Genomic DNA, 12,701 nt, shown 5'->3' with positions numbered 1-12,701 from the left:
AAACACTAATTTATTTAAATTTTCAAAATCGTTTCATATCATCTTTAATAGGACAAACACTGGCTATCTTTTAATCATAACCACCGTAATGATGTTATTCCTTCTAGTTTATATATGTATTGAAAGTGGGGTTGTTGAAACTATTATGCAGTTGTCAGTTTGCTGACCTGAATTTTATTTGTTTTTTTATCCATGTATAAAATATAGGCTGCTGGGTATTATCAGTCATGATGTATTGATAAAAATTACTTTAATTCAATTGTTTGTTTGAGGCGCGATAATTCAATTGTCTTTCATTATTTATCACGTAAAACTCGACATTAAATACTGTCAAACTTCAAGATTTCCACTTTCATGTTTTAAAAGCAATTTTATATTTTTATGGTTTCATAATCTGTCGCAATTAGCTCTAATCGAAGCTAACCAATCAACATTATAGAAAAAAAGAACGTTTTATTGGTTTCTTTATTTAAGATATTTGGACGTGAGTACAATACTCTCAAACGTGTTCTGCTACTAATCTGATTCTATTGCTAAATGCAGTCAGATTATCGACACATACTTTGAGCTCAAAAATTCGTAAGTTCTGTCTACACTGTCAAACTAGTTTGAGAAAAAAGTGTGATGCGGCCCAAATATGGTGGTGATATGACATAATCATGTCCAGATATGGGTATCTCGCCTTTTTTGTCACATAAAGTTTGATAGTGTAGACTTGACAGAGCTTTAGAGATACCGGGTACATAGTAAATAATCGTTCACGGATGAATTAATTATTTTATGAATAAAGTCTGTAATGAGAGGGGGCTAACGTGTTTTTAATTAATGGTAATAAACTATTTGTGTTTTAAGCCTTGTCTTAACTATAACAAAAATGTGATGTGACCATATATGGACATGATGATACCATATTGGGGCATATCACTACCATATTTGAACTCATCACACGTTTTTGGTCAAATTAGTTTGATAGTGTAGACAGAGCTTTACATTTACATCTTGTTAATTACCATAACAGTCACAAATACTATGTTATAACTTATAAATCGATATCAGCTATTTATGAATTCTTGCAATACTAGAAACTCATTGAACATAAAACAAAGATTTAGTAGTCTTCATCGTGTATGCGACGTTCTTTGTTGTTTTTCCATAAGTGTACAGTGACGGCGGTGGAAAAGGCAAGGATGACGTTCAACGGAATCATCAACTTTCCTGCTGTTTTATTTAAATTCCAGAAAAGGTAGGTAGCTACCGCATGCACACCTGTGTAAGCCATCATGCACACACTTGCCTATGAAAAACACAAAACATTCGTAAAAAATTATAGAGGTAAGGCAATGTGTCAATATCGTGTTGCTAGATGATTATTTAAGTATACAGACATTACTTGAATGTACTTAAGCACAATGTTTCATTTGAAAGCTCTCGGAGGTCATGGATGATGTGTGTGCCTCGTACTTTTAAACGCAAACACTATGACGTATACGCGCACATCTGCAAGTAAATTGACCAGTAGGCCTACTACTTGTTGCGTTGCGTACGTACAAATATATGGGCGGGAACCAAGCATTACCGAACGCGCGCGTGTCAAGGATGTGTGCATACTAAATATTGATTGGTCAATTGATGCCGATAATATTGTATAACATGCTTATTTACTAAGAACCAATAGAAGGTTCAAATGTTCGCTTATTGAAAATGCTTGATCAGCCTTGTTTGAATAGTCACTTACTAAACCAAGTTTCCTGTAGCCGAAGGTGATCGGCGTGTAGAGGAAATTAAGGCTTAATCCAGTAGCATACACTCCTAATGGTACCAACGTATCTTCGTTAAATCCGCCTGAAAATAATAATTTAAATGTTAAGTAGGCTTATGGTTAAGATATTCCAGTTAGCATAAATGTAATACTATTCTTTATATCCGTCCGTAAAGCTAAAGAAATTTGCTCGTCAGTTTAAAGTGAGAGTCCTAAATTGATTTAATAAATGAACAATTTATATAAAAAGAAAGAAATTAAGAAAAAATCGGTATATTATATAATATATTTTTTAATAAATCGCCTTACCTCCCTCTTTCCATATAAGGTATGAAGCGTAACCTGCAACAGACTGCAGTGGTATTGCTGTTAGTGGGAAGATTGGGCGTGGGGCCCATCGAGGCCACTTTAAATTCGATGTCCATTGTTTTACTTCTGGGTTCCTCATATAATATCCCCGATTTCCACAAATATTTGGCAGTGCAACTGCACCAGCTATATAAAGCCAATCAGAGTTCATTTTGATTTGGCTTACTTTCTGTTGGAAGTGACAAAATGTACCGGAATAGAAGATTGTCCCGATCAAAGTCCTAAGATTACTACTTATCTATAGGCCTACCACCTGATATCAAACTTAAGTCAACAACTTCTGAGAACTGCCTAGTTAAGTCTCTAACTTTGAGGTAATATTTTCGTTTTTTAAAATAGTAATAAATGCTCTGTTAGTTAGAACTTTCGAAAATTCCAAGGAAGAGCTGTGAAAATGCTTGATATTATTAATGCACTAAAAAATGGAGGAATTAGTACATGGATAACAATAGACTATACTTATTTTATCCAGGGAGTTTTAATTTACCTTACAACTCCCTTCCCTATTTTATCCATGATTAGCATTCATTGTTGTTGAACTTCCGCCCTCTATAATATTATCGAGCTATAACTCTCTCTCTTGGAATCTTCTTCCATTCAGATTTAAGCAAGTTGGAATGATTTAATGATCTACTTAATAATATTTTCACATAAGTTTAAAATTGAAATAAATATTTTTTAATGATTTATATTGTTTACTAGTAGATTATTATTTACTTTATTATAATTGATGGAAGAATTATTTTATAAAATCCAAAATGTTCGGACGAGACTGTAATGGCTGCGCCCATAGCACAGCTCATGTATATACAGCGAAGTCTTGTGTTAACGAAATAAACTGAGTAAAATAGATGCAAATCATGATTTGAGCTTTATTAGGTTGTAAATATTAGTGATATTATGTTTAGGTTTAAACTATTTGTGCAATATAATTCTACAAAAACATTTACTTTCACCCTGAAGCGATTTTTTGACAAAGCAAGCAAAAAAAGGTTTAGCAAATCACTGAACTTGCCGAAAACCTCTTTTGAATTGTGGGGTGCTGGGAAGCGGGAGACCGACGTTCAAAAAGTAAGTGGTCATCATTCCTAGCCTAGGTTAGTATTAAGTCTGTGTCAAACGTACAAAGTGACCAGTTATGAATTAAACAGGATGTAGGCCTAGGCCCTAGCTAGACATCCTTTTTGGGTAGGCCTATGATAATCATTATAGTATATGAATGACTTCTAATCTTAGTTAGCTAGACTCGAGTCTAGTTTAGTACCTGTCGTAAACAAAAATTACAGTAAGGAACAATACAGTATGTTATTGTATTGTGACATTTTGGTGTTGCACTCCGATTCAGTTGTTGTTTTTTTTTATTCTTTTAATTATATTACAATATTACTAAAGAATTGCAGGACTTAAAATTAATGTCATAATTTTGTTTCCAGGCATGCAAATTTTCAGATTTATATTCATGGCAACGTAGTCAAGATACACTGAATAAAGAGTTCTGTCTGCATGATGGTCCACCCTATGCCAATGGAGATCCACATGTTGGACATGCTTTAAATAAGGTTAGCGGAAAAGCAAGTGTCAAATACCAATCACAAAGCCAATCATAAAGACCTTTCGATTTACGTCATGTTAATTTGTTGTGCAAGATAATGGGGACGTGTGTCCTCGCTCCTCACCTTGACACAGGTTTGATGGTTTCTAGGTCCAGATGACAGCACATTCATTGACCTGACCTGGGTTTGGTCGTGGGTCCGTTTTTGGTACCAGGTTAACATCATATCACTATTCATTTGTGTTGATAGTTACATAAATTTTTATTTTCAGGTTTTAAAAGACATAATCAACAGGTACAAGTTACTGCAAGGCTACAAAATCCACTATAAACCAGGATGGGACTGCCATGGTCTGCCAATAGAACTAAAAGCATTAAAAAAAGATTCGGACTTCAAGACACTTTCTCCAAAAGCAATACGTGCAAAAGGTGACTTAAGAATTAAGCTGTGAATGTGTTTGTTTCTGTTCTAGTCTTGTATACGTATATAATACAGTACTTGTATATACCCTGTATATCTCTTTCAAACAATGTTTTCTAAGCCCAAATTCATAACAGTTATATAACATTTGATTTCATTTTTTCACATAGCTCGGAAATTTGCTGAAAAGTCGATTAATAAACAGAGGAATGCCTTCAAACGCTGGGGAGTTATGGCAGATTGGTATGTTGTGTTTAGATATCATTAGGAGTATACAATATTTATATTTCTCTAGTTTTTTCAATTTATTTGATGTGCCATGACCAACTTGATCTTACAGTGGAAAATTAATCATTTTACTGAATTATCATTTAACAATTAATAATCTTCAGTTTTACAAAACTGGACAATTGTAGATTTTAAATATATTGTTTAAGTACAGACAATTATTGTTTTTTTTTTCATTTTGTTTAGGAGTGATGGTGGTTGTTATTTTACATATGATAAACACTATGAAGCAAGTCAACTTGAAACATTTTATAAAATGTACGAAAAGGTGAGATTTTAATAAAAATTTTTCCACTATTATACTTCAGAAATAACTTTTCTTGTGTTCTTTATAGCAGCTATATTCTGGAAGTTTTGTTAATATAAATGCACATTTACCCTTTAAGGTTGTATTTTTCTGTTAGTTCTTCCTCATTTAAAAAAAAAACTTTCTTTATCACCCACCCATATCTGATATACTAAAGTATCATTTATCTTATGATACAGCAACTATTCTTCCTCTTACACACAGGGACTTATATATCGAGATTTAAAGCCTGTTAATTGGTCTCCGTCGTCCAGAACTGCACTAGCAGAAGCGGAATTGGAATACAATGCCAGTCATGTGTCGCCCTCTATATATGTTAAATTTCCCGTGGCAGTGATTCCAGAGGCATTACAGGGTCTTATTGGTAATAATTATTATTTATATATAAACTATATAAAGTGTTTATTCATGCATATTGTTATTCTGTAATTAGAATACTACTCTAAAGCTCTGTCTACACTATCACACTAGTTTGGCAAAAAAGTCTGATGTGCCCAAATATGATGGTGATATGCCTAAATATGGTAGTGATATGCCTAAATATAGTAATGATATGACATCATCATGTCCATATATGGTAGGGTATGGGCATCACTTTATTTTGTGACATAAAGTAGACAGAGCTTTACATGGAAGTAGTTTTGTTATCTTTAAAATAAGATCTAAACAAAATAATGTTTTGTTTAGATTCTTCAATGAATGTGAACTTTCTTGTGTGGACAACTACTCCATGGACTATACCAGTAAATGAAGCAATATGTTATATGGCTGCCAAAGACTACACCCTTGTGAGATGTCACACCTCTGGTGACCTTTATATTCTGGCTTCTGATAGGCTTGTTGATGTAGCACAAACGCTTTCCACAGAGTTTGAAGTGTTAACCACATTCAATGGTAATGTTGTAGCAATAGTGTTTGTTGTTAATTATGTGGGGGGGGGGGGGGTAATAGTGTTTGTTGTTAATTATGTGGAAAAGGGGTGATAAATAAAATGTACAACAGTATTTGTAACAGTATTTTACATATTAATAGTATTTTAACATTGCATTTTGCAATTTGATGTATTTTTCTTTATTGTTTTATTGTCTTAATTATGCCAAGCAAAACAAATTTCCATTTTAAAGTGGACCAATACAATTGCTTGAATCTTGAATGTAATGATATTTTCGTTGAGATGCAGATATTTGTAAAATAACTAATATTTTCCATGTTTTTTTTGTTGTCCATAGGTTCATCTTTAGAGGGTTGCCTTTACAAACACCCTTTGACCCCTGCTAGGGCGTTACCCCTTCTTCCTGCTAGCCATGTTAAGATGAGTGTTGGTACAGGTCTGGTGCACACAGCACCTGCTCATGGACCTGAGGATTATGGGATAGGAGTACAGTACAATTTATCAGTGGTGAGTGCTCCACTATTATGTTGGTGTTTATTCAAAAAATCATTCGGATTAGGTATATATATATATATATATTAGGTATATATCATTTGTATGCAAATTCATTATGTTTTATTCTATGATCATTGAGTTTTTATTTTTAATTGAATTTTCTTTATTTTAGAAATCACTTGTTGACGAGGAAGGGACATTTATAAAAGAAGCTGGGGAAGATTTGGCGGGGAAGAATGTTTTGACGGATGCAAATGCTACAGGTGTGTGTGTGTACATGACTTAATGGCAAAATATACAATACAGCTCTTGATTTTAACTAGTTCATATTCTACCTACGTATAGGGCAAATTTAGGACAAAATATATTTTCCATTTTTTCAGTGATAAAGATGCTGGCAGCTACAGGTTCATTAGCCCATCAAGAGGAATATAAACACAGTTATCCATATGACTGGAGAACAAAGAAACCTATCATTATAAGAGCCAGTAAACAATGGTTTATTGACACGTCAGAAATAAGGCAACAAGCAATGGTAAGAAAATTACTTCAGATGATTTAAGGCCAATTTACACAGAGGACCGGTAACGGTAAGCATAATATCTTGTCCTACATAGAATGTGTATCTATCACGTTGTGTGTAAATGGTGATACGGAATAACAAGGACAAATGTCAAAACAATATAGATTATCTGATAAAACTCTTAGAAAGTAGAAAACATTTTGCCCTTTCCCCCTGACTGTAACATAGGTTCTATATTTGTATTACCATTACTGCTAGTCTGTGTAAATTGACCTTAAATTGACCTTTATAAAGTAAATCATCCTGCTTTCCCAGGGTTTCAAATTCTTCTGTTATTGAAAAAATATTTCTCTTGTGTCCCTACTAAATTATACAAGTTTTAAGTGACTCATAGATTTGTTTTTCTAATTTGGCATTTTCCTTTATTTGGCAAGTTATTGTATAACATGAAAACTTTGAAATACAATATATGCATTGTTTATACAGGAGTGTTTAGATGAAGTTAATATTTTACCAAGTCATGGGAATAACAGCATGAAAGTGCAATTGTCAAACAGGACCTTTTGGTGTATCTCAAGACAGAGAGTATGGGGTGTACCTATCCCAGTGTTTTATGATAAACACAATGGACAGCCACTTCTCTCAAGGTTAGTTGTCAGTTCCTAAATTTTTTAGTCAACTCCGGCCTCCTAAATAATGCAGAAAATCATTGGAAAACCCCAGAACTTTATGTTTTGTAAACACACCCATTGGGTCTGAGGGATGCCACTCGGGTGATATCAATGCTGATATAATGATACTGTTCTACTTCAGAGAGTCTATAGACCATATTGTCAGTTTGGTATCACAACATGGATCAGACTGTTGGTGGGACATGCCTACTCAAGAACTTCTACCAGCAGCTGTCATTGAGAAGGTAAAGAAATATATATTAAAATAAAACTATGTATTTGGAAATTACCTGTGAATGCATTAACATAAAAATCAAATTTTCTCTGGTCTCAACATTAATTAATTTTCTTGTAAATGGGTAAATGGTGGAATAACCTGCGACTTGCAGCCTATTGGGCTGAATTGCACACAGGTGTGGACGACACATAACACAACTTTCTACTTCCCTAAGGGTTCCTTTGAGTTGAGTGTTGCCACCAAACAACAAGGGCTAAAGACATCGGGTTTTGAAAGTATCGAAATAACTAAAACCTAAATGAAGATGACTTTTTTGGTATTTGAATATAGAGTGGGTTTGACCCCAGTAGAGAGTACACAAAGGGTGAAGACATCTTGGATATATGGTTTGATAGTGGTACCTCATGGAGTCATGTACTAGATGGTCGCCAGGCTGATTTGTACCTAGAAGGTGAAGATCAATATGGGGCCTGGTTCCAAACATCATTGCTCACCAGTGTTCCTGTCCAGGCTAAAGCACCATTCAAGTAAGTAAAGCTCTGTCTCTGTTTTGTATGTGACAAAAAAATGTGATGTGCCCAAATATGGTAGCGATATGCCCAAATATGGTAGTGATATGACATCATCATTTCCATATATGGGCACATTCCTTTGTTGTTTTTACAGAAAGTTTGGTAGTGTAGACAGAGCTTAAGATCATGTGTAAATGTGAAAAAAGGTGTTCAGCTATTCAGTCCATAGCTACTATAGGAGACTTTCTGGGTTGACTGAGCCCCTCTCTTTAGCCATTTTCTCATAACTTACAACAAATTACATGCATTTCTTCATTCAGTAACTGTGTATTTTCTTAGGAATCTTCTAGTTCATGGTTTTACTTTGGATGGAGAAGGCCGCAAAATGTCAAAATCCCTAGGAAATGTTGTTGATCCAGATACCATAATCAATGGTGGAAATGTAAGTCTTTTGTATCGTCACAATAAGGAAGACAATAGACAAATATAGAGTAAAGCTCTGTCTACACTATCAAACTAGTTTGACAAAAAAAGTGTGGTGTATCCAAGTATGAGTGGAGCTGTGGCTTGGTGGTTATGATGCTTGGCTACCAATCTAAGGGTCCTGGGTTCAAGTCCTGTCATATGTCAGGGTTTTTTTCTCATGACAATTTACAACTCCACTCCCAAAGACTTAATAATAATCTTTGTTTATGTAGAGCATCTTGTGTATATGTTTGTCTTATATGTTCTAGTGCAGTATATGGAGAGCCAACCCCGATAGTGCTTTGCACTCATGGCAATCCTCAGGGTGCTGCACCGCTGTGTTGTCATGTATTGTTGTGCCTGAAAATTGAATAAAATAAAAAAAATAAAAAATAAAAAATGGTAGTGATATACCCAAATATGGTAGTGATATGACATCATCATGTCCATATATGGGCACATCACATTTTTGTTGTCACATAAAGTTTAATAGTGTGCACAGAGCTTTAGAGAATACATGCACTTTTAAGCAAGTTGAATTTCAAGTTTGGTGATCTAGTATGATTCCCATGCAAGGGAAATATATAGTAGGTAAAACGTTACAATATCAAAGATCATATCTCTTTCTTTTTGTAGAACAAGAAGACACAACCAGCATATGGTGCAGATGTCATGCGATGGCGGATAGCTGAATGTGGTTGGGTCGGCCGAGTTCACGTCAGTCAAGACCTTTTTGCAATGGCCAATAAGAACATCACCAAAGTAAAATTATTTTTAATTGTAATTTTGTATTTGTAACAAATATTAAATTACCCAAATTTGAAATTGTATTTTTATTATCCGAGTATAGATTCGCAACACAATGAGGTATTTCCTAGGAAACCTATATGATTTCAACCTATCCCATGATGCTTTGCCATATGAGGCCCTCTATCCAATTGAAAAGTACATGTTACATCTTTTATTTGAATACGGTAAGAGGGTGAGTAACACTTTATATATTATTGCGATTACATTATAGAAAGATTATTCCATTGACCCTTTTTTTTTTATAGTTATCAATGTTTTTGTAATAAGTTATGTGATATCGTTTTAAAGTTGTTATAATGTTTCTTTTCAATATTTTATATTGTTTTACATATTTTAATCCATTAGTGGCGGGTTTCCCACTGTTGACTGTGACTGAAAATAAATAAATAGACTTCTCATTTTATTAGCATGTACTGTAAAAGTTGTGAACTAACTTGTTCACAATCACTTAGTGTACCAGATGATTTAATCATGGACCTATAATATAGATCCATAGATGGATTATTTATATACTGCTGGTATTTCACCTGTAAAGTGTTCTGTGGAATGACATCACCTGGGTTTATGTAAATAATTAAATGATATTGTGTCAATTGAATCATATTGTATTGTGGCTTTCAGGTTGGTGAGGCGTATGATGAATATAACTTCAGTGAAGTTACTTCATTGACATCAAATCTCATCTATAATACGATATCTGCATTTTACTTAGAAACTATGAAGGACAGGTGATTACATTAACATCTGTTTATTTTATTACAAAAAGTATATATTGAGTTGATGGAAGAAGAATGAATGAAATTTTTCATCAAAATAAAATGTTACCAGTACAGTATTTTAAAACGTTTTCCAGGTTGTATTGTGAACCAGCCAATAGCCAAGCTAGGAGGTCGTGTCAAACTTGTTTATATTACATGCTAGAGGTCATCGCCAAGGCAATCGCTCCAATCACGCCTCATCTAGCAGAAGAAGTGTTTCTACACAGAGGCTCGGGTAATGTAAAACAATTTTGAGAACAGAATAAACTCCTCTTCCAAACAAATGAAATTATATATATTTTTTATTCCTTATTAATAAAGTTTTGCTTTAATGTTTTAGGGGAACATGGAGTATTTAAATCAGGATTGTTTTCACTGGATCGTGATTGGTTGAATTTGTCAGTAAATGAGGAATGGGAGGTGCTATGCAAATTACGGGAGGTATTACACTCCAACATATCAGCATCCAAAATTATGGAGTATGATGTCACAATTTATACAGATAATGAAGAACTTTGGAAAATACTGAAGGTGAAGTAAACAATAAAGTTTTTAATATTATAATTATATGTTTATAAACAAGTGAGTGAGTGGCCGAGCGGTTAAGACAGTGGAACCGTAATCGCGTAGCCATAACATCGGCAGGGGTTCGAGGCTCACTCACTCCATGGTTCTGGTGGTAGAACGAGTCTTCTCGGATAAGGACTATAAACCGTAGGTCCAGTGTACACAACTTGCTCGTGTGCACTTTAAAGAACCTAGTAAATCTTTCGAGACGAGTAGGGGTTACCCCGGTGTATTAGTACATCACAGCCACTGATCACCAACTGGGCCCTCTGGGAGATCAGTCTTTGACTGAAGAGGTTACCCAGTATAAAGATAAAACAAAGCTCATGCGAATTGTTTAAATAGCATTGTATCATTGTGTAAAGCTCTATCTACACTATCATATTTGAGCATAGCACTACCATATTTTTTGTGTCAAACTAGTTTGATGTTAATGCGTCTTGTTTCTCTCAGAAACAGTACTACTAATGTAGATTATAGCGTTTTTTGTTTCTGCTTTTAGTCATTGCAGACGGATAGTACATCAATGACATCACATATATGTGAGCTATTTATGACTTCAACCGTCAATCTTGGTCAAGATATCCTATCAACCAATCAAAACTTGTCTGCTATAGTAGTCCAAAAAAACATCCCTGTCTTAAATAATGGTATGATCCTAATTTGTTTGAGTGTTACAAATAAACCAACTTGAATATGGAATTGGGCCATGTTGCATAAAACATTGTACATGACAAATTTGTGAATAATATAGTACACCTTCAGCTACAGTTGTTTTGCTTCAGGGAGTAGAAGACAACATTCGATTACGATTTTCCATTACATATAAGAACAAAATGGCGTCTTCTGTGAATATAGCTTCAGTATAGGATTTGCCTAATTCATCATCATCAGTGGACAAAAATTATTTCCATTTGTTTTTTTAGAAAATATACATAGAAATTATGGTTGTTATGAAATATACAAAACAGATAAATAAGAAACTAACAAAATAAAATGACAATTGAATGTGTCGCATCACTTTCGTACGGTATACTGACGATCATTCAGTGCCCGAATGGCAGTTGGATAAAAGTAGTCATTGCCAAATATGACATCACCAATATTTTACCTTGTTCATTACAGTCGAGGCCTATGTCAGTCTTCTAATCCAACCTGCAGAGCATAACAAATGCGGACGATGCCGTAAATACACATCAAAGGAAGCAAATGATCCATGTCAGCGATGTCTTGATGCAATGGCAGATGGATGGCAGTAAGGCATCGTGTCAGCGATGTCTTGATGCAATGGCAGATGGATGGCAGTAAGGCATCGTGTCAGCGATGTCTTGATGCAATGGCAGATGGATGGCAGTAAGGCATCGTGTCAGCGATGTCTTGATGCAATGGCAGATGGATGGCAGTAAGGCATCGTGTCAGCGATGTCTTGATGCAATGGCAGATGGATGGCAGTAAGGCATCATGTCAGCGATGTCTAGATGCAATGGCAGATGGATGGCAGTAAGGCATCGTGTCAGCGATGTCTTGATGCAATGGCAGATGGATGGCAGTAAGGCATCATGTCAGCGATGTCTAGATGCAATGGCAGATGGATGCAGTAAGGCATCATGTCAGCGATGTCTTGATGCAATGGCAGATGGATGGGAGTAAGGCATCATGTCAGCGATGTCTTGATGCAATGGCAGATGGATGGCAGTAAGGCATCATGTCAGCGATGTCTTGATGCAATGGCAGATGGATGGGATTAAGGCATCATGTCAGCGATGTCTTGATGCAATGGCAGATGGATGGCAGTAAGGCATCATATGTCAGCGATGTCTTGATGCAATAGCAGATGGATGGGAGTAAGGCATCATGTCAGCGATGTCTTGATGCAATGGCAGATGGATGGCAGTAAGGCAATATTGACAAACATGTCTTGTACTCCAGGAATAAAAGGTTGGCAGAATGTTACTTTGTCTTATTATATATCTTCTGTTATATCTTCTGTCTAAAATAATACATTTTCGAGTCACATACCAATCAAATTGGATGTATTTTATTGTATATAAAATAAACAGATCAGACAATACAC

The 12,701-nt window shown here is 35.0% G+C and overlaps 2 protein-coding genes across 3 annotated transcripts; one reads left to right on the top strand and one right to left on the bottom strand.

Moving 5' to 3' along the window:
- Window positions 1–1,108: 1,108 nt before the first annotated feature.
- LOC140039460 (translocator protein-like) lies at window positions 1,109–2,326 on the bottom strand. The gene is made up of 3 exons (XM_072085063.1): window positions 2,069–2,326; window positions 1,736–1,842; window positions 1,109–1,294 (listed from the first exon to the last, which is right to left on the bottom strand). The coding sequence occupies exons 1-3, from the start codon at window positions 2,277–2,279 to the stop codon at window positions 1,109–1,111; spliced, it is 504 nt and encodes a 167-aa protein (XP_071941164.1). The 5' UTR covers window positions 2,280–2,326.
- A 638-nt stretch (window positions 2,327–2,964) lies between these two features.
- Window positions 2,965–12,691, top strand: LOC140041100 (isoleucine--tRNA ligase, mitochondrial-like). 2 transcript variants are annotated; one of them, XR_011842814.1, is made up of 22 exons: window positions 2,965–3,199; window positions 3,562–3,687; window positions 3,953–4,109; window positions 4,272–4,344; window positions 4,576–4,657; window positions 4,901–5,060; window positions 5,384–5,590; window positions 5,926–6,095; window positions 6,256–6,346; window positions 6,467–6,618; window positions 7,093–7,253; window positions 7,420–7,522; window positions 7,846–8,042; window positions 8,367–8,469; window positions 9,129–9,254; window positions 9,343–9,474; window positions 9,924–10,030; window positions 10,156–10,295; window positions 10,401–10,591; window positions 11,130–11,277; window positions 11,753–12,425; window positions 12,477–12,691. XR_011842814.1 is itself a non-coding variant. In XM_072087491.1 (21 exons), the coding sequence occupies exons 1-21, from the start codon at window positions 3,029–3,031 to the stop codon at window positions 11,884–11,886; spliced, it is 2,931 nt and encodes a 976-aa protein (XP_071943592.1). In that variant the 5' UTR covers window positions 2,965–3,028; the 3' UTR covers window positions 11,887–12,691. The 2 variants fall into 2 exon arrangements, 1 of the variants encoding a protein (XP_071943592.1); XM_072087491.1 differs by having other exon boundaries at window positions 11,753–12,691.
- The last annotated feature ends 10 nt before the right edge of the window (window positions 12,692–12,701 follow it).

Source organism: Antedon mediterranea, chromosome 2 (genome assembly GCF_964355755.1).
Source record: "Antedon mediterranea chromosome 2, ecAntMedi1.1, whole genome shotgun sequence".
NCBI classification, from domain to species: domain Eukaryota; kingdom Metazoa; phylum Echinodermata; class Crinoidea; order Comatulida; family Antedonidae; genus Antedon; species Antedon mediterranea.
This window is presented reverse-complemented; position numbering and strand designations above follow the sequence as displayed.

What these genes read in the sequence shown, in the direction of transcription:
- LOC140039460 (XM_072085063.1), bottom strand. Translation starts at nt 2,279, where the DNA reads ATGAACTCTGATTGGCTTTATATAGCTGGTGCAGTTGCACTGCCAAAT. An exon ending in CCTTATATGGAAAGAGGGAG is followed by an intron (nt 1,843 to 2,068) that starts GTAAGGCGATTT and finishes TATTATTTTCAG; the next exon opens with GCGGATTTAACGAAGATACG. An exon ending in GCTACAGGAAACTTGGTTTA is followed by an intron (nt 1,295 to 1,735) that starts GTAAGTGACTAT and finishes TGTTTTTCATAG; the next exon opens with GCAAGTGTGTGCATGATGGC.
- LOC140041100 (XM_072087491.1), top strand. Translation starts at nt 3,029, where the DNA reads ATGTTTAGGTTTAAACTATTTGTGCAATATAATTCTACAAAAACATTT. An exon ending in CCAATAAGAACATCACCAAA is followed by an intron (nt 9,255 to 9,342) that starts GTAAAATTATTT and finishes ATCCGAGTATAG; the next exon opens with ATTCGCAACACAATGAGGTA. An exon ending in AACTTTGGAAAATACTGAAG is followed by an intron (nt 10,592 to 11,129) that starts GTGAAGTAAACA and finishes TTCTGCTTTTAG; the next exon opens with TCATTGCAGACGGATAGTAC.